The sequence below is a fragment of the Abrus precatorius genome, unplaced genomic scaffold (assembly GCF_003935025.1).
Source record: "Abrus precatorius isolate BTA unplaced genomic scaffold, Abrus_2018 Scaffold8, whole genome shotgun sequence".
NCBI lineage: Eukaryota > Viridiplantae > Streptophyta > Magnoliopsida > Fabales > Fabaceae > Abrus > Abrus precatorius.
The window spans coordinates 39,468,738-39,489,912 of NW_020874428.1; the positions used below are offsets into that span (position 1 = coordinate 39,468,738).

General features: G+C 32.8%; 1 protein-coding gene across 4 annotated transcripts; it reads right to left on the reverse strand.

Annotated features, from left to right (window-relative positions):
* Window positions 1-4,294: 4,294 nt before the first annotated feature.
* LOC113846324 (ankyrin repeat domain-containing protein 2B-like) lies at window positions 4,295-12,402 on the reverse strand. Of its 4 annotated transcripts, XM_027474435.1 has the most exons (10): window positions 12,229-12,340; window positions 12,047-12,100; window positions 11,331-11,516; window positions 10,932-11,080; window positions 10,094-10,303; window positions 9,856-10,004; window positions 9,575-9,743; window positions 6,846-6,938; window positions 4,807-4,946; window positions 4,295-4,668 (listed from the first exon to the last, which is right to left on the reverse strand). In XM_027474435.1, the coding sequence occupies exons 4-10, from the start codon at window positions 10,947-10,949 to the stop codon at window positions 4,569-4,571; spliced, it is 879 nt and encodes a 292-aa protein (XP_027330236.1). In that variant the 5' UTR covers window positions 10,950-11,080; window positions 11,331-11,516; window positions 12,047-12,100; window positions 12,229-12,340; the 3' UTR covers window positions 4,295-4,568. The 4 variants fall into 4 exon arrangements, 3 of the variants coding, with proteins under 3 accessions (XP_027330236.1, XP_027330234.1, XP_027330235.1); XR_003501662.1 differs by lacking the exon at window positions 11,331-11,516 and having other exon boundaries at window positions 4,807-6,321; window positions 12,229-12,343; XM_027474433.1 differs by lacking the exon at window positions 11,331-11,516 and having other exon boundaries at window positions 12,229-12,402.
* Between the last annotated feature and the right edge of the window lie 8,773 nt (window positions 12,403-21,175).

Below are 21,175 nucleotides of genomic sequence, written 5' to 3' on the forward strand. Positions count from 1 at the left end.
AGGCAGGAGAGGCCCCTCGATTTTAAGCAATTTAAAACATGGTTATTAGGAACAAAATAATGTGAATGATTGATTGTTTTCGGTAATGCCATGCAATTAATGCAGGGTGGCTACTTAAATTTTCTGATGGAAGGTGGCGCCACTTTTAGCCATGCATTCACACAAATCTCCCTAGGGTTTTACCATAAATACAAGGTAATTAAGGAAGGAATATATATAGTTGATGTCAGGCACGGTTCCGGGGAATTAAGTGCCTCAGGTGGAATGTTTCAAGCTGATTGGTACGCCCACTAAATGCATGTAACCGATTGGATTAATGTGGAGGGAATCAAGCAGGCGCCTTTTCACTCCCCTATGGTATTTAATGTAGGTGGGTAATTAAGGGAGTTTAATGGCGGTTGAATGAGGAAATAGGGGGGTTTCTTCGAGTAAATGGAAAGGCAAGGGTATCTTCTCTAATTAACTACAAGATTCTCGCTAATTTATGATTAATAACCTACCTTAATTAAATGTGCACGAGAATATGGAAAGTTTATAATTAAGGAAAGGAATAAAACTCCATCCTCGTCTACACCTAATTAGAGTAACTAGGGAATTAATAATTGCATTAAGTGCAATTATTTAGGCTCAGAATCTAGGTCATTATGGCCGGTGTCTTTCTCTTTCCTACATAAACAAATAACGAAAATCTGATTACCTTATTTAAAAGATGGGTATTAAATAAAATCATGAGGCGTATTAATGAATAGGGTGGCAATTATGTGTAAGTGCCGAGAATATGGAATGTTTCCTTCTAGAAGAGGATTGGGGCTTTAAATTTTCGGTTGCACTATATAAAAAAAAAGGAAAGTTTTTAAATAAGATCCAATCAAAATATGGCAGTCCAAGAGGTGGCGGCTGTATTTATTTAGGGTAACCTGGAACAATGGAATTGCATTAAGTATACTTAATTTGGGCTAGAATCCTAGGCTATTAAATTTGATTCTCTCCCCCTCCTGGACATGAATGAATTTTCAGTTACTAGCACTAAATGAGGAAAGATTAAAACTTGCCTCTTGGGCCCTTTGTAGTACACGTGACTTCTAGGGTAAAAAAAAAATAGATGGTGGCTCTCATTAATGGTCTAACTTAGTGTACATGGTACCAGAATAATGAAAGACTTAAGTACATCCACTATTAGAACCTAATGAACATTCAATATAAATAAAGAAAGTTACACGTGCAGTTCCACTTAAATTTAAGAAAGCATATCACACAATCAAATAATAAGAATTAAAAGAACTATGTAACATTAATAACAATCATCAGGGGAACGAAAGAAATAGGGTCCATTCATCTGACTCAAAAGACTATCTCGCCCCCAGGCTAATCTCACTAACCTTTGGTTAAGTCAAGGTAATTTCATCACATAATCATATAGACATACACATACGAAATTAACTAAACACACCCTGGGAGAAATAATTATGCAAGCAGGGAACATAATATGATTAAACAGTTGTAGCAAGAACTGAACTAGAGTACTAAAAATCAAACAAAAGAGTCACTAATTAATAATCAACACTCTTTGCCATGTAGACAGAAATTTGGGATGTTACAAGAGGCAATTTAATCAGTAAGAATAGGTTAGAAATCGAGAGAACAGAGAGAGATCTCAAAGGGGAAAGTGAAAAGATTATTTTTTTCAAACCCTAAACCCTTCAAATACCCTTCTGGTCACGACACTTCCACGACAGCATGACTCGCTACAGCGACACCCCTTCTTGCTACAGCAAAAATTTTAGAAGAAACTGTACTTTGGTTTCTACAGAATCTCGCGACAACGAGACACTCTCGCTACAGCAAAACTGCACCCAAAAATGCACCCATCTCTTTTGCCTTCTCACTACAGCGAGGAGCTTCTCGCTACGGCGAGAATGCAACAGAATCACCCCCTTCTCCCAGGGCCCTCTCGCTGTAGCGCGACTTCTCTCACTGCAACGAGAACGACACAGACTCATGCTTCATGCCCAGGGCCTTCTCGCTACAACGAGAACACCCCTGCATTACACAATTAGCCAAATTTTCAATTAATTCCAACCCAGTCACAATTCAAATATGTTCAATCTCAATCCAAAGATTAATATTCACATCATACTCACATATGTATTTCTACCATTATCTAATACACATCATCATCACATACCCAAACATCCAACATATGGCAACTCATATATGTGTGTGTGTGTGTAATTAAAATATTATTTACAAAATCTGGGGCATTACAAATATGTCAAAAAGCAGCGAGTCTTAGAGCAATTGTCAAAGGTTACTAGTGGTTTACCAGCAATTATCACCAGTTGAAGAACAAAATGCGTAAAGCAGATCATGTGCGACAAAGTACAAACAGTTATACAAAAACATGTGAGAAGTGGTTGCGAAAGTTTACATTTTACATTGAGTTAGACCCGACAACTAGAAGATTCAACAGTTCTCAGTGTTTGTTGTGAAAGTTGTACGTTTACAATTTTACAATTTGTTTAAATCCAAGTTTGTTTCAATATTATTTCATTGTAATTATGCTCTTTCTATTTAATTCTTTGCATTAGGACGTTGATTCGATTATTATGTCAAAAACACACTTAAAAGAATTTAAGAAGGATCTAAAATTCAATTCCCCACATTGCTCTTGAATTTATTTATTTACTCATTACAAAATTCATTGTAAACTTAGTAAGCATTAAAGATTGTTGTTGTTACTTTTTTTTTTTCTTTTTTGTTATTGTGGTTGTCAACTCGGAGAACTTGAGCAACTAAATCATTCGTGTCGTCACTACACATTAGGTCTTCAAATGCATAAGAAAAAGGCTCGAACGAACTGAAATTCTCTTCATCTATCTTTTGTACTTCATTTGTTTTAGGTTTTAAAATATGAATCTTATCTTTCATTTGAGCAGCGCAAAGAAGATGGTTGGCTTATCTTTTAGTAGGTTAGGGGTCCTTACAAGACTAAACCAGTCAGGAGAATCTTACTAATGAGAGACCCAAAGATAAAAATAACTCACTAAGAGGCTAAAGGTCTAATTGAATTTTAATGATTGAAAAACTTTTTAATTAAAGATTAATTTTATATTATTTTTAATGGTTATGCTCTAGTATTTGAACACTATTTTGAAGACAATTCGTAAATAGACAATTCATAAATGCATGAACCTCGAACTATGGGAGATAAAATCTTTTCCAGCCCTTAGATTTCACGCCTTTGTCATCAAATTAAGACTTTTCTCTGTCCAGTGTCGTTAACTAAGTGCATTGTTGGTTATCTATTAGTCCAAGTGGCCATTCAAGTCCAGGAGTCATTATGCAAATCTAAGTTAAGGAGAAGAAAATATAATTGATTTCATTGTTAGACATAATTTAGTAATGTCATTAACTTGATTTGCCTATTAAACTCGGAGAAGCCATTAAAGAAAGCTGATTAGTTGCTTGATTTATTATAGATGTAAGATATAAATATATTCGACACGTGAAAGATTAATAAAAACATTGTTTAGATTAGTTAGCCATAGAATCATTGCCTAAAAGTCTGTACACATCAAAGCTTAACTCTTGTGTTTACAACTTAAGGCATGATTTCCTAAAGCACAAAATTTGGACTCCTTGATTGTGTTCAACTCCTAAACTGCATCCTTACAGCCTCCTCCGTCTAACCCCAAACCTAAAGACCGTGATCTCGTGATGAAATTTGCATGAAACTTTATATTGGGAAATTTTAGTTTGGACCTGTTGTAAGCAAATTTGACTTGCGAGGATATGTATGTTGTCCTCAAACGGAAATGGCATTACGCATAACACTACAGCTTCTAAGAATTAACAAGGACAGATATAAAATCAGATATAAGAATTAACACTACCCTTTGATCGATTTGACCAGTTTTCAAGTCAGGTAGTATCAATAAACGAGGGAAAAATGACATGGCATCAGTAGGATGAGTACGCAACACGTTCGGAGGAGGAAAATAAAAAGAAATTTTAAGTTTTTAAATTCAAGTTTCCTTTTTTTTTTGGGGGGGGGGGGGGGGGCCGGGGGTTGTTCAGGGTTGTGATTTTTGCATGTGACGGGTTTAAACCATTCTCGTTACATTCCAAGTCCCTCTAACTGTACTAAAGTATCAACAAAGGGAAAGAAATTCAAGTTTTGATGTAGGCAATTCGGTCACCTCGATCAAAACCTTCCAACTTCGGCCGATGTTTTGTTCTCGCCTTTAATTTTAGCTTATTATATGAACGCGAAACCACTTGAACCAGAATTTTGCGACAAAATAATTTACTATTTGTAAAATTGAAGCATGAAGTAAAATCATGACGGCACTAATCTTCAAAATCATGCAGTGTAACAATCAATGCATTACAAGAACATAGATAAGAAATTCTATGGTAACTCGCATCCAACACCGTTAAGCGAATTTGGTTTAACACACTAAACGCTTAGAAGAAACCAAAAGAAAAATAAAGTCAAATGTATGCCTTCTATTTTCCCTCAGTAACCCCCTTGCCTGTTGGTGACAGCATGGGAACATGCATTACAACTACAGGAAAGCATCTTTCTCGAGTAGCTTCAGGACTTCATTTTGATTGTTTAGCTTGGCAACATCTATAGGAGTTTTCCCGTCCATATTCTGGAGAGTACTGCAAATTGAAGGAGGGAAAAAGAATAAACAATGCATACTAAAATCTAATTAAGCACCAATAGTAACTATATGGTTTTTGAAGCACCGGTATGAATATTTGGTAGTTTTCACAACACAAGATGAAAAGGCTACTTACACGGCAGCACCATTTTCAAGGAGAAGAGCCACACAGTCCTTCCTGCCATAACCAGCTGCATAATGAAGAGCAGTGTTCTTATTCTTATCCAAAGCATCGACTTTCGCTCCAGCCTCAAGTAGAACTTGAGCACATTTCACCTGAAATGATATCATTAAAAAGCGCCTAGTAAGGATTCAAATTATACTTCCTGATGAGTTTTCACGATGCTTGCAGGAGTACCCAAATAGTACTATCCATTCACATTGCCACCGTTGCCACTCTTCAGTCCACCCCCCACCATTACAGCTATCATTGCCACTATCCATCATCAACACCACTACCATCAATGTTACCACCAGAGCCATTGCAACTTTCCCCCACCATTACTGCCAGTATTGTTAAACATCAACATTTCCACAATTGCAACTGTTATCTCCACAGTACCAATATTTTGTGTGGAATCTGAACATTATTCCAAAAAATACAATGAACCACCAAAGCCACTTTACTTGTGTTGGCATCATGGTTCTCCATAACATGAATTGATATTGAACTACGCCCAATTTTCTTTTTCATTTGAATAATAAATTGAAAGAACAAAATGCATTGTTCAATCCACATACTAATCACACCTAATGAGAAAAGACTTTTGAGTGTAATCAAAAGGGAAAATTACAGCAACAGAGGTTGATAATAACCATGTCTAAAAAGACCAAATGAAAGCTGCCCCATAAAATAATTAAGGTGCTGTTTGGATTGGGGTGAAATACGGTAGGGAAGGAAGTGGAGGGGAAATTAAAAATTTCCACGTTTGGACGAGGGTAGGGAGGAACAAGGGTTTTTCTGTGGGTCCCACAAAAAAGGAAAAACCCAAAGAGCTGCAGAAATGAACAGGGGAGGGGGATGACTAAGGAATTATTTTTTAATTTTCATTTAAAAAATTAAAATAACATAAAAATTATACAAAAATTAAAATAAATTTTATTAAGAAAAAAATTAAAATAAGAAAATTCAAATTTTTTAACTCAATTGTATTCTTTTATGAATATTCTTAACACAATTCAATTATTTTTTTCTACACTCTTATTCATCCAAAAAATGGAAGGAATTTTTTATCATTTTCTTCCGTCCTATTTCAACTCATCCAAATATCAAATATTGTTCACTCTATTTCCACTCTATTTCTCATCCTGTTATTTCTTTCTCCTCTATTTCCTTTCTTTCTATTTCACCTCGCATCCAAACAAAGCCTAAGGGTGAAAAAATGCATTTAAAATTGCAAAGCATTCAGCAAACTAGATGGATTCAAATCTTGTTACCATTTTTCTATTCACACTCACGACACTGACAACGAAGCAAAGAATGATATGTCTCTCAGTAGTCCCTTTGTAATTTTATGTTTAGTTGTATGCTCATCACTTTTCAAAATTGTTAAAACATATCACATAAATATGCTCCAAAGCCCAAGCTGGAAGAACACACCCAGTATTGACCAAGATTGCAGAGCAGATTATTCACCAAGAAAGTACCTGCCTGCCAATGAAAAAAATTAATAGGCAGCTGATTCCAAACAAACCTTACACATAAACTTTTTTACTTGCACTTCATCTCCTCATTCCAACTGCATCCCTCATTGTTCTTGTGCTTTCTTCTCCAATCTGCAACCCATCCAAACCTCCCAATGCATATTGTCATTTTCTGTTGTGTTTTTTTTTTTTTAACTAAAATAGCTTCTCCATTACCCAAAGAGAAGTCAGACAGTAGGAAATTTCAGATGCATCCAATGGTCATGTCAATAAACCCAACCCATACTCACCCCTAATTTCAGCAATGATTCAGAAATTGAATCTCACCCTATACCCACCACAGTGGAAGAAACAATCAAAGCTACAGAATTTTACTAAATAACATTCTGAGCCTTAAGGCATCCTTCATTTCCTTCGCACCATGTTTTAAACAAAGCCAAGGCAACCACCCAACATTAAGCAGAAATTCAAAGAAGCAAAAAGTAACCTATAAAAGACCAGAAAATATTTTTTCTGAGAATATTAGCATACCTCGCCATATCCACATGCAAAATGCAAAGCAGTTCTTCCCTCTGAATCTTCTTCATCTTTGTCAGCACCAGAGGCTAGTGCATTTTTCAAGCCCTGATTGAATTTTGTAAAATTTTAGCCTTCATATATTTCAAATCAAACCCAATGGTAATAATAGCTGAATTTAAGAATTACATAACTAGATACATAAAGCTTAATAACCAAATCAAAACTGAACAAAATTAACAATGTTCTGTTTAAAAACATGAAATTAACAAAAGAAAAGCATACAAGCCTTGTCTAGGGCATGAAAACCCAAAATTCAAAATGCAACTGCTATAATAAATGGTTAATTTCCATAAATTTAAAAAGAGTTTCTTGTAGAGCTTAATTTAGAAGATTCTAAGCCACCTTTTCTAGAAATGATTTCACAAGTTTCATTAGACTCGTATTCTCCAAAACCTTATAAGATGAAGTTTTTTATTGATAAAAGAAGAAATCTGGAAGTAAAAACAACAAAGAACTCAAAAGATAAGCTATTCTTCATATTTAAGGAAAAAGAGGAAACAAAATAACAACAATAAAGAGAAAATATCAATGGATAAAAGCTACTGAATCCCTCTACAAATTTATTAAGGCAGCTCCCTTAAAAAGATCATGTGCTTTGCACCAAATATAAGCAAATCACCTAATCTTATTCAAAATCACCACAAGAAGCCAGTAAAATGTCCTTGAAAATACAAGTTTTATATTCCAACCAACTGCACCAAGTAATAGCATAAATTGCATGATCCCATAAAAATTAGCCTCTTTACTTCTACAAGAAAACCACTAAACCAAATTGATCTATAGAGCTGGGGTAACACTTAGTCCCTTAGACCAAATATCTGGACAATCTATTCCACAAAGAATTAAAATAATAACAGAACAAGTGAGGATCTAATTCTGAATAAGCACAAATCACGCATAAAATGCTTATGTAGGCAATGTTATCAATCGTGAATGGCAGAAGCATGGCGAAGGGGAAAATGGTTTGAGGAAAAAAAAAAAAAAAGGAATGTCAAGGAAAGCTGATATAATGAGGTTTAGACAATAAATTTAAGCATATGACAATAAAAGTCAAGGAAATAAATAAGTTTAAGCCTCCAACTCAATGCTTTTAAAGTAACAAAACATTGAAAGTCAAATAAAATTAGAACTGAATGAGGAAAGACTTAGACAAAATAAATAAAAGAACAAAGTAGCTGGAAACTGAAACCTATGGCAAAACAGAGCACTTGACAGCTAAGAACAAAAAAAGAAACAGGCAACGAGGGGAGAAGAGCTTGCCAAACAATAGCAAAACATAAAGAAAAAAACAAAGCACTTGGCAGAAAATGTAGAACAAGGGTCAAAAAACAATAGTCTGCCAAAAACACTAGAAACTGGCGGGAAAACACAAGCAATTCACTGGAAAATTACCGTAGGGTAGGGGATTGATGGGTCGCACAATACTAAAAGGTCAAAGAAAAGAGGGTGCAAAAATGTGGAGGCACAATCAGTTTTTTAAAACCCATTTCAAAGCCATTTTTTAGTTTCCACCCACCCACCCAAAAAATACTCCGCGATACATGGTTCTGCAACATTAAAAATTCAGTACATTTTTTGGTTTTCAAAAGTTCTCACAATAGCACCCAAGAAGCATGCGAAAAGCCGCGATTTCCCCTGCTAGTGTCTGCAAGGAAGAACAGAGATAACGAAGAAGAGAGAGGCATTGAAACATGGAGAGAGATGCAAGTCACATGAAAGGAAAAAGAGAGAAATTTTTAGAGTTGATCTTGGTTAAAAGCTAAATTCTCAGAAATATAGACAAAAGAGACTCCAATTCAGAAAATTCCTTATCATTTTAATTATGGGGAACTGAAAATTTAAGAGTATGGAATGTAAGTCAATTGAGAAGGTCTATTCATGGCCTAAAATCTACACGAAATTGCTTCAAAATATTTAACAAAAATGTGGTCTAATTTTTGATAAGACTGTTGCAGATCACTTTATTTTTATAAGCCACAAACATAAAATGGTACTATAGTACTTGTACTCAATGTGGATCATATTGTTATCACTTATTATAAGTGATGACAGGAAGGGAATTGCAAACCTCAAAAAACAGTTGGATATAAAAGTAGCCAGTAGTTTTATACCTTTTTATACCAAGGACCTTGGTAAACTTGGATACAGTTGGGTATACAGGTAGCTGTTTCAAACTAAGGATTTTATTTGCCAGGAAAAGCATATGTAATTAATTTGTCTGAGAAACTAGTATTCTAGAAGCTATACTGGTAGATACTCCAGGTTCCAAAGAATCCTGATGGCAAGTTTTCAAAAGCTGAAGTTGAAATATTTGATAATCCATCCCACTACAGAACACTAGTTGCAAAAATTGAATTACTTGACTGTGGCTCAACTTGAATCTTTGTTAGACAATTCATGCAGGATCCAAAAGATTCAATCCCAATAATTAGACAACTCATTACACTCAAAGCAAGGTATCATTTCTTCAAGTTCCCCATGAACTTAATCTAATTCATGAGTTCCACATTAGCACCTTCTAGCTAAAATGGTTACATGCACAAGCACACCTAAACATTTCACTTTCACCGTTTCATCAGAATAACTTCAATTCTTCAACCTAGAGTAAAAATTTATGATTTCTTTCAAAAAGAGAATAGATTTAAGAGCATATGTATGTATAAAAATAGTGCATGCCACACCTCCACATCACCAACACTAGCAGTATGATGAACAATTGATTCATCTTCATTTCCCACATCTTCTGTCTCATCTACCCCAGAATTTTCAGCAGAAGCAGCTGCTTCTCCAGAATTTGCAAGACCCATGGCTTGTCCCAACTTCCGCAAAACATCCTCATCATTCCAGTACCTGAATTAAAAGAATTACCTCAGAAGTTACTTGACAACAACATATTATGGTGGAAATATGGAAACATCAAAACAGTTAAAGATAATATAAAATAATTCTTCAGCTTCTAAACCTCATCATAGCAGCAGGACCACCAGTCTCTATCTCCTCTAAAATATGTTTCAAAGATGGATCTTCTTTGATGCGTGCCATTCTCTCCTCAAGCTGATCTTTATTTGATGGATTAGCAAAACTTTCAAGCATGGAAGACATAGATGGATCCTATAATAGACAGCATATATATTCTGTCAACAGTAGAATTTTCATGACAGTGATGAAACAAAAACAAATGGGAGAAATTAACAAAATACCTGCATCAATGCATTACCCAGGCGCTCAGCCATAGTCATAAAATTAGGATTCTGCATGACCTGTTGCATGGTTGCAAAGTATTGCTGATTATCAAAGTTAGGGATACCATCCTGTGTAGCTCCTTTAAAAGTTTTCTGAAGCTGGTCAGCCATCTGATTGAATGATGGATCTTTTGCTATTTGTTCAGCCAACTCCTTGATACTAGGATCCTATGCATTTCACATTTAAGCATTAGAAAGCCTATGTGAAAAAATATCAATATAGATTAGAAATTGAGAGTCAACTCAAAACATATGACAAACATCATTCCCTTGAGAGTAAAAAATGAAAAAGGGAAGACTCAAGTCAAACCATACCATGAGCTTAAATGCCATTAAATGCTTCTCATTTTAATTTTTCAACAACAGATTCCAATAGACAGGCCTTAAAAGATTAATTCAAAGATAGATACTATCAGCCACAATCTTTTCCAAATCAGCAACCAATACAAAAGGCTCACTCCTCTAGTCTCATGCTTGATAAAGCTTTGAAGGAAAAGACAAATACAATCCTATTTAAGTCTCACAGTCAGCAGTTAAGATCTCTGACAATTTTCTGATTATTTTTTTTCATGAAACTTGGCTTCATTGTCCAACCATATTCTCAAAATCCAAAGCACCACTAAGAAAACATGCATGCATGAATAAAAACATCAATATCTATAAGATGGTATTTGCTCATAAAGTGCATGCAAACATGCTCAATGTCATTAATAACTAACATGGCCTAATTATCAATAAATACACAGACATTACACATCTAATACAAATAAGAAAAACAATGGAGATCGTGATTTACATTGAGCAGACCAGACATTGCTGAGAAATCAAAAGGGTTGCCTGGAAACCCAGTTGCAGGTCCAGAAGTAGCTCTTTGTCCTGCTTGCGAATCTTTAGGGGATGTTTCATCTTTGGAAGTTTTATTCTCTGCTGTACCAGCTTTGTCATCTAAGAAAATCTCAACATGTGTGAAAATAATGCAGTTTCAAGATTCAAGAAACTATAACAGCTACATGCTGACACTAAAAGTTAAAACAAAATTAAAATATATATACATATAAATATAAATGATGGGCACAAAAGTAAAAATAATTCAGGAGTAAATCAAACAAAGAAAGCACCAATAAGCAGATAAAAAACAGAACCGTTAAATAATGATTTGTTCTACAAGGAAAAGGAGGCCAATGTAAATGCTAACCTCGTGAGTGCCAGTAGTGTGATACAGATACACTTGTGACGATAAGTGCAACAACAATAGTGTTTTAGCCAGGACTCATTAAGCAAAGCTTCAAAGAGCAAGTATTTATAGAATAATGCAACTTCAAATTTCCGGGACCAGGACATCAACTTTTACTCTTTGTCGTGCCTACATCCCTATCCAAACCTTTTTGAGAAGCAAATGAAAATGGGAACAGGAGTAACCACAGTGTGAAAAACAATGCACCCCTTATTGTTCTGATTTACACGGAAGCAGCTATATTTTAAAGTCACATGAATAAATAAAAAAACTTTATTGTGAGATCATTGCAGGATTGGGAAAGTGATATTTAATTTATTTCAGAAAAGAAAAAAAAAAAAGCTACGTGCAGTACACCCAAAGTAAAGAATAAAGGGTACAAATGCTGCACGTTGCATTCATACATAAATATAAATATTAAATACAGGTAAAAGTCATGTATGAGGATAATTTCATAATTATCTAGCTTGAAAACACCAAGATGGTATTCAAATTTCGATTCGACAAGCACGATGCTTCAATTCAAAGTTCACACATCTTATATAGAGAGAGACAAATAAGCATAGATTGAGATCGAGGTTAAAATTTAGACCAGATGGGAAAAACAATCCAATAACTATTATTATAATTATTACGTCGAGAAATCTACGAATACAGAGCAAAGAGACGGTACATACCAGCTGGAAAATCCTTTTTGGAATCTGAAGCCATGAGAGAATAAATAGAATTTGCTGAAGGAAACGCAAAGAGATGTTAAAAAAAAGGCTACTGAAAATCGCAGATTCGAATTGAGAGAAAACCAGAGCTTCGAAATTTTCAAACAGAAACCTAAACGGCGAAGGAGAAGAGAAGTTGGAACCTGAATCTGAGTGACAGAGAGAGAGGAACGAAGCGTGCAAGGATGAACAAAACGAAAACCAAATAAAACCCTTTTTTTCGTTTATTTGTAGGCTTTAGCGATAGAAATCCTCACCGATGAGATGATAGAATACAACACATTGGTAGTGATATCAGTGGGCCCCCTCAATCCCCATCCTCTCAAACGAATGGCTAACTATATTGTATGATATCACCCATCTGCAGCCACTTTCCGTATGTCAATTATACTCTAGCAATATAAATTTTCAATAAATTTAAGTAAAGTTTATATTTACAAATATTTAAAGTGTTGTTTTAAATCATGGTAAAAATTATTTATTTTGATAAAAAAAAAATGCATTCAATGTTAAAAATAAAATTTCAGTTTCACTCTGATAAACAATAATTTGTTATACTTTTGTTTTACAGACTAAAGCTTTGTTTACATGATTAATATCAAATTTATTTTTTTGTTGTTTACTTGTTTTAATTTCTCTTTTATATTTAATTAATTTTAATTAATATATATTAGGTTTAAAATGAAATAAAAAAATAATATTAGACAATGAAGTTTAACTAGTACATATATGATCTTTTAAAATTTTAAAATCAATTTTTTTATATATAACAAAAAATATAAGAATAATTGGTCATCCCAATTGTTATAGAAGAAGCTAGTTTTGGATACTACAAAAACACGAAGAACATACAAGAATAAGGAAATCTAGAAAAAAAAAGATTTCAAATCTTTATTGATAAGAGAGAGAAGAATACAGATAGAATTATAAATTTTTAGTTTGGTGTTTATTCTAACAACTTATTATTTAAGAAAAATAATACATGAAACTAACTAACTTTTAACTAATTCTTAACTTACTATCATTATTTTATAACAATGATAAATACTTTTTACTCATTAGAGTTAGCAATTGTAAAAATATCATATAATATAATAAAAATTCACACCATAATCATGCTTAAACATCCTATAATCCACTTTATAAGATGTAAAGTAAATTTGTATATTTTTATTGGTTAATTAATCTATTCATAAATTAGATAAAAACAAACATGCATTACTCATCTTTATAGTTTAAAATTCAATTTTTATTGTCTAGTTTAATTAGATCTTTTTTCAAATCAATTAAACTAATGATTAGACAACTAAATAAAATTACAAAGAATATAAATTCATTAATAATTAATTAAAAAAATATAATAGTTTACATATCTCAACATGCATAAGAGATTCATAAATCTCTTACATAAGAATTTAACTACATGACTAACACAATTTGTCATCACCAAAACATAACGAACAGTGTAAAAAGGGAGAAAAAAAAGTTTAAGGAATTTTTATATAAGTATTTTGTACTTAGGTTGTTGAGATTATTAATCAATCAATAGTTATGATATCAATGTTCTTGTTCTTTCTATGAAAACCTATTTTGTGGGTATAAGAATAATAAGTGTTTTGTTGTAACACCAAAATTTATTTTGCAACAATAACCATTTGCACTGCAATTAGTTGTCTTATAATTGTTAGGAATCTTTCTTTCTAGTAAGAAGCGAATAACATTTCTTAAAATAGAGGTGATTAAAGAGAAAAAGTCTTCATTTATTTCATTCATAGATGAAACTTTAAATCTTCACTTTTGATATATCACTTATAGTAAAATACTATTTACTAATTTTCCAAGAAGAAGAGAAATGATCAACCAATCAATATTGCATTTCTTTGTTTATCTATGACAACTTCTAATTGACTTGGCTTTCAAGAACTATTCTTTCTCCTTTTCTTTATGCTTTAAAGTTCTATGTATCCAAACTCTACGTAGAATTACAATTATGCTCTATTAGCTTTTTATTATATACATGCAAAGCACATGGTGTAACATGAAATTAAAACTCTTAAAAATTATTTACATATAATTACATTCTTGCTTGTACCATGACATAAAATATTCATGTCATGGCATGTGTACATTTTAAAGGTGTTAGCTACAAAATAAAATAAAAAATTTTAATTGAAAATAATTATTAATATTTTGTTATAATTTTTAATTCATTTTAAAATAATTTTTAATAAATTTTTTATTTAATAATTTCTTGATCTATTTCATTGAGGCACCGATTAGCATTTGTCACTCTATTAATTTGTATAAAGTTTAAAGACTAAATTTATAAACAATATTATCGTAGTAAATTGTTTATTTATTTTAGAGTATGATTATTTATTGTTAAAAGATACGTAAGTATGTGAAGAAAAAAATAATTATAAAGATTAATATAATTAAACTATAATTTACAAGTGTTAACGTAAAAAAGAAATAAGTTATAAAAGTTAAGTAAATTTTAAGATTCCTTTAAATTTGAAAGGGTTATTGATTCACTTTTATGTGATTAATAGTAATTTAGTTCATATTTTAATTAGTCACTTCATTATTTTATATGATTTTTTAAAATTATTTTTAAGTTTAAAATTATTAAATTCTCAAAAGTTAGTTAATTTTGTAATATTATAATAAATTGAACACTTTTTTGCACAATATCGTGATTGGTGAAAAAAGTAAAGTCATGTAAATAATGCTCTATACTTTGACTACGTAGAAGTAGTTTTTAAGAATTTTAAAAAAATTCTAAACTATTGAGAAGTTTCTGCTTCTAAATTAATCAAATTAAAATGATAAAGAAATAATAATAATAATGTAAAATTAAATGTAATATGACATTTTATCACATGTTTGTATCTTTCAATTTATTTTAGTATTTAGCTTGAAACATTAATGACCTTTCAAATTGTCCTTGAGACAAACAACTTTAATTTATTAAAATAGAGAGAAAAATATTAAATTTTATTAATTCACATACGATGAATATTGGTAATCAAATTGAAAAAATAGTAAATATAAGAAATTTATCCTATTTTTAAAAATAAAATATTAAATTTATAAAAGTGAAATATTAAACTACGTGCTTCATAAAAATTGAAAAGTTTTAAAGATACATGAATACAAACAATAAAAATAAACTTTCAATTCATTTTTCTAAAATTATGTGCTGATAATAAGGTAAAGTATGTAAAATTGTTATCACAAGTTAAAGTTTCTTTTCTCATCACTTTAATATGGTATTATTAAACTTTTCAAATATTTAATTTGTCATTATATTAGTCCCTCAAAAATATTTTTTGTCATCATTTTATTTTTCTTTAAAAAATTACAATTATCATACTAACAAATTAAATGATAATTAAAAACTTTAAAAAATAATGACAACATTAGTAGTATTGTAATTGGAGTTAGTGACACTTGTGGTAATATTCATAACAATTGTAACAAGAAAAAATATATTTAGCCTCTATATATTAGGTCATGGGCAATTTAAACTTTAACTTTTAAAAGTTTGTAATGTCACACCCTATATTTTTTGAAAGTGTGAATAAGTCATGTTTAAACACTTAATTTCTCTATTTTTGTTATTTTTTTTATACAAAAGTACCTCTAAAAATGTTCTGTCATTACAGAGAGAGAGAAGAGATTAGGGATTTGAAGGCATTATTGTCCAAAAACGAAAAAAATGAATGTCTAAGTAACAGAAGAATTTATTTTCACACTTTCATAAGTATAGGTGTCGTATTGCACACTTTTAAAAGTCAGAGGTTAAATTGCATATAATCAAACATATATGAAGGTAAAGTAAACTTTTCCTTTAAAATAATAGTGGTTGCAATTCTAATAATGACAATGGTGGTAATAACAATTATGACCATAATATTAGTGACATTATTGTTACGTATGCTAATGGTGTAAGTAACATCAATAGTAGTGGTGGGGTGACCGGAGTTGTAGTAATGATACTGGTGGGAGATAATTATTGTAGTGATAATGGTGGTGATGACGATTATAATAATAATGGTGCTAATACTAATAGTAACGAGAACAATAGTAATAATAGTGGTGGAAGACGATTGTGGTAATGATAGTGGTAGTGATGACGATTATAATAACAATGGTGGTAAAATAATAATAGTAATGAGAACGATAGTAATAATAGTATTGACTTCGATGATTATGCATAGCAAGGATACTGCGACTAGTGATTAGGTTGTGGTAACACATTTATTGTAGTAATAATAATAGTAAAGAGAGTGATGATGACACTGTGGTATTAGTGGTATTAATAACAATTATTAATTATGACAAATTAGACTGTAATTGTAACACCCCGAATTTTGTAATATTAGTTTTGATAATTATATATATATATATATATATATATATCTAAATGTATATTCATGTGTGTGTGTGTATGTATGTATATATATGTATGATTGTTTGGATTGGGCTGAGTGCATGGCGAGATACTAAGCTATTCTCGCTGCAGCGAGAAGGCTCTGGGAGGAAGGGCCAGAACTGTTGCCTTCTCGCTGTAGCAAGAGACATCTCGCTGTAGCGAGAGGGTCTTGTTATAGCGAGATTCTGCAGAAACCAAAGTGCAGTTTTCTCTGTTTTTTCGCTGTAGCAAGGGTGTTGCAACCAGAGGGGTATTTGAAGGGTTAGGGTTCAAGAAGAGGGTTATTTTCACGATTTCCCTCTCTCTCCTTCATGATTCTCTCTACCCAAACCCATTCCTACCGATTAAAAGCCCTCCAAGACCGATTGGAAGCTAGATTGAGGATTGGGGAAGTGTTTGAAGCTCTTGGAGGTGAGTTTTATGGCTAGGGTTTTGGTTTTCGTCCCTTACTTTCATTTTCTGAGGTTTTCCTTAAGTTCCCTTGGAATTTCTGTGTGCTTTAGGGACGAAATCTGTATGGGGAAGCAATTCCATCAATGTTTCATGTCGGGTCTTCGTTTTTGAGGTATGGGGAGTACTTTACTTTAGTTATCTTTGTTAGGAATGAGTTTATTTGAACGAATATAGTAATATGATGGAAATAGGAGATGAGGTTATGTGTATTGATGAATTGTATGAATTGGGTTGAGTCCGGAGGTGTCTGACCTCCGGCATATTGTGTGAAATTGAGTGATGTGCTTGTGTTGGTTGCCATTGGATGCAAGGAAATGATGTGAATTATGTACTGGATGTTGTGAATGGGTATGGGCACACGTGCCGTATAATTGAATGAACATTGTGTGAAAAGGTGGGCCTGAGGACCGTATAATATTAATGAAAATAGGCTAAGAACTGTGTGTCTTGAATGAATTGTGAGCTATGTGCTATGTGCGCTGTGAAAATGAAATGTGAGCCTAGTGCCGTAACTGTTAAATGTGGGCTATGTGCTGTATACTAAAATGTATGTGTGACTGGGGCGTGCAATGCTGTTGTAATGTGTTGTTAATGGTTCAGCAATACACTGGGGATGTGGGAGATGAGGACGGTAGAAATACCTTGGGGAAGAGGGAGTAGTGGTGACACCGACTGCGGAACGGGTGCACCACGGGCCACACACTCTCTTCCTTACTAGACCTCTGACCGCTATCTTTGTTAAGCGACCCGTAACTGCCTACGTGGTATCCGTGAAACGGGGGTATCCGGCGACCATTTATGGTGTAAATCTGTGATCACAGTGCCACAATGAGTGTGGTTGGTGTGTGTGTGTGTATGCACGAGTTTTGTGTACTATACCTATGGATATGGAATGTTGCTTGTGATTATGTTTATTTAATGTATTGAAAATGTGCTGGAGGTGAGACTTTATATTGATTGTGTGTTTTTCAGTAGTGTAGACTACTTACCCTTTCATTCATTTTTCAGGTAATCAAGACGATCAGTACCAGATTCAATGAAGGGGTGAATGGAACTGCTATAGGGCTTAGAATATTATTTTGAAAACTATTGTATTTAGAATAAGTCCTGTAACAACTGTTCGATATAATTTGTAAACCCTTTCTTTATTTGAAATGCTTAATGAACTTGGATTGAAAATGGAGATTGTATTATTTCAAAAATTTGCAAAATTCTTTATTTATTGAAATTGAATTAAGGTGTTAAAGTAATAACATTAAGTAATAGTAATAATAAAAAAAATAAAAATATTTTTTTAATATAAGGTCAGGGTGAAAGTGAGAGATTTTCTTCTTCACCTCCTAATAGTTTCTAACCCAATTTTTTTATCTTTTTTCATAAAATAGCTTTTAACCTAATAAACAACAATTCGATTAAAAAAGAACTAATGAACAATTTGTAAAAAATAGCTTATAAATTTCATAAGTTGTATTTAACTTATTTCAATAAGTTTCTTAGTATAGTTTTTCTGAAATAACATATTTTCATATTATCTTATTAAGTTTCATTGTTAAATTTAAAACATAAGTTATCATTTAAAAAAATCGTAATAAATAATTGTTTAAGTAAGAAATTATCTAAATGCACATAAAATAAGATAAGCAATACAATATCAAGTCTCACATTGGTGGAATAACAAAAAATCAAACACTATATAAGTAAGAAGGATTTAATCTAAAATTGCCTAAAATATTTTATATAAGTAGATCACTCGTGCTTGTAGCTCATTTGCTCTTCCTTGCATTTGGATTGGAGTCACTTTTCAATATTTTAATATAGTATTAGAGCTTACATTTAAAAAAAATAAAAGGTAAATGTTTAGGGAAAAAAAGATCAAATGAAAAAAAAAAATAGATTCATGGCATGACCTAAGCAACTAAAGAAAAAAATGGGAAGACTGATGTAGAGTCCCAAAAACTTGAAGTTACAAACTAATAATAAATCAAAGACTATATAAGTATGATAACTTTATTCTAAAATTTCATGTGACATTTTAATTAAGTAAGTCTCTAAATAAAATAGACAATTCATTCTTCATAAAAAAAAATACTAGAATAAATATAGATCTTGAACTTTTAGAACTTGTTTACTTTGATAGACAGAACTCATTGTACTTACTAAAATTTTGATAACTCATTGTATAATTCACAAATTAGGATTAAATCTTTTAACATCATTATGTTTACCTTCACAATTTTAAGCAAATGTTTTTTCCATTACAACCTTTATTACAAACAAATTACTTAAACTTACTCTTAAAGTCAAATGACCTTTTTGTAACGCTCCAAATTTTTGTAATATTAATTATTGATAATTATATAAATCTAAATGGATATTCATGTGTGTATTTTTAGATATATGTTATGAATATGTATGTGTGTATATATGTGTACGTATGATTGGATAGACTGAAAATGGGCTAAATGCCTAAATGTAGAGCATGATACTGGGCTGTTCTCGCTGTAGCGAGAGGATTCTCCCTGTAGCGAGAGGATTCTCCCTGTAGCGAGAAGGTCCTGGGAGGAAGAACTAGAACTGTTGCCATCTCACTGTAGCGAAAGATGTCTAGCTATAGCGATACTTTGGGGTGCATTTCTGGGTGCAATCTTGCTATAGCGAGAGGGCCTCACTGTAGCGAGATTATACAGAAACCAGAGTGCAGTTTTCTCTGATTTTTTGGCTGTAGCGAGAGGGCGTGTTGCTGCAGCGAGGTCTATCTCACTGTAGCGAGAGTGTCGCGACCAGAAAATGATTTAAAGGGGGTTAGGGTTCAGGGAGAGTTATTTCTCTCTCTCCCTTCAAAATTCCTTTGATCCTTTCGTTCTCAAAGCTCTATTCCACCGATTAATTGTTTCCAAAGCCGTTCGGGAGCTTGATTGAAGGTTAGATCCGTGTGGGGAACGCTTGGATGTGAGTTTTAATGGTTAGGGTTTCAGTTTTTCATCCTCTTTCTCTGTTTCCGTAGTTCCCCTAAGTTCTCATGGAGTTTCTCCATATGTTTAGGACGAAATCCGTGAGGAGGAGCACTTTTTGGTGGATTTAGCGCGTGGGACGTCAATCCAAGGTAAGAGGGGACTCTATCCTACTCTTTTGTGCATGAATTGTTGTTATTTTGCTGAATATTGTGTTGTGGCTGAGTTAGTGGATAGGAAATTGCTGAAAAATGTAATGTGGGTCATGTGTCGTGATATGTGAACATGATGTGTGTTGATCCGAAATTGATGGATGTGGATTGTATATAAATGTTGTGTGATAGAATGAGTATGGGCACTTGTACCGTATATTTAAATGAATATTGTGAAAATGTGGGCCCAATGGCCTGTAATGTGAACGATAATTGTGGGTTGTGTGTCGTGTGTAAGCATGATTACTGCATACGTGAATAGAATATGTATGAATGGGCGTGTTAGCGTCGTTGTAATGTGCTGTGAATGGTTTAGCGATACACTGGGGATGTGGGAGATGAGGACGGTAGAAATACCTTGGGAAAGAGGGAATGGTGGTGACATCGACTGCGGAACGGGTGCACCACGGGCCACACACTCTCTTCCTGACTAAACCTCTGACCGCTATCTTTGCTGAGCGACTGCCCACATGATATCCGTGAGGCGGGGGTATCCGGCGACCATTCATGGTGTAAATCTGTGATCACAGTGCCACAGTGAGTGTGGTTGATGTGTGTGTATGCACGAGTTTTGTGTACTATACCTATGGATATGGAATGCTGCCTGTGATTGTGTTTGTTTAATGTATTGGAAATGTGCTGGAGGTGAGACTCTACGTTGATTCTGTGTTTTTTGGTAGTATAGAGTACTTACCCTTCCATTCATTTTTCAGGTATTCAAGACGATCAGCACCAGACTAAGTGAAGGGGTGAATGAAACTGCCATAGGACTTAGGATATTATTTTGGAAAACTGTTGTATTTGAATAAGTCTTATACCATCAGTTTGATATAATTTGTAACCCCTTCCTTTATTTGAAATTGTTAATGAAACTTGAATTAAAAATGAAAATTTTATTATCTCAAAAATTTGTAAAATTTCTTATTTATGGAAATTAAATTTAAGGTGTTACACTTTTGAAATGCTTTTTCATAAAACATTAGATTATTCTATTTTTAAATCATTTTGTTATGCTTGTTTTTGTTATTTCATACTT

Bases quoted from the DNA above. Each gene is read 5' to 3' on its own strand.
- LOC113846324 (XM_027474433.1), bottom strand. From the start codon at position 12,080: ATGGCTTCAGATTCCAAAAAGGATTTTCCAGCTG. The intron at 9,744-9,855 runs GTTTAGAAGCTG...CTTTTAATTCAG, and splicing joins GGTCCTGCTGCTATGATGAG to GTACTGGAATGATGAGGATG. The intron at 6,939-9,574 runs GTGTGGCATGCA...AAATTCAATCAG, and splicing joins CTAGTGTTGGTGATGTGGAG to GGCTTGAAAAATGCACTAGC.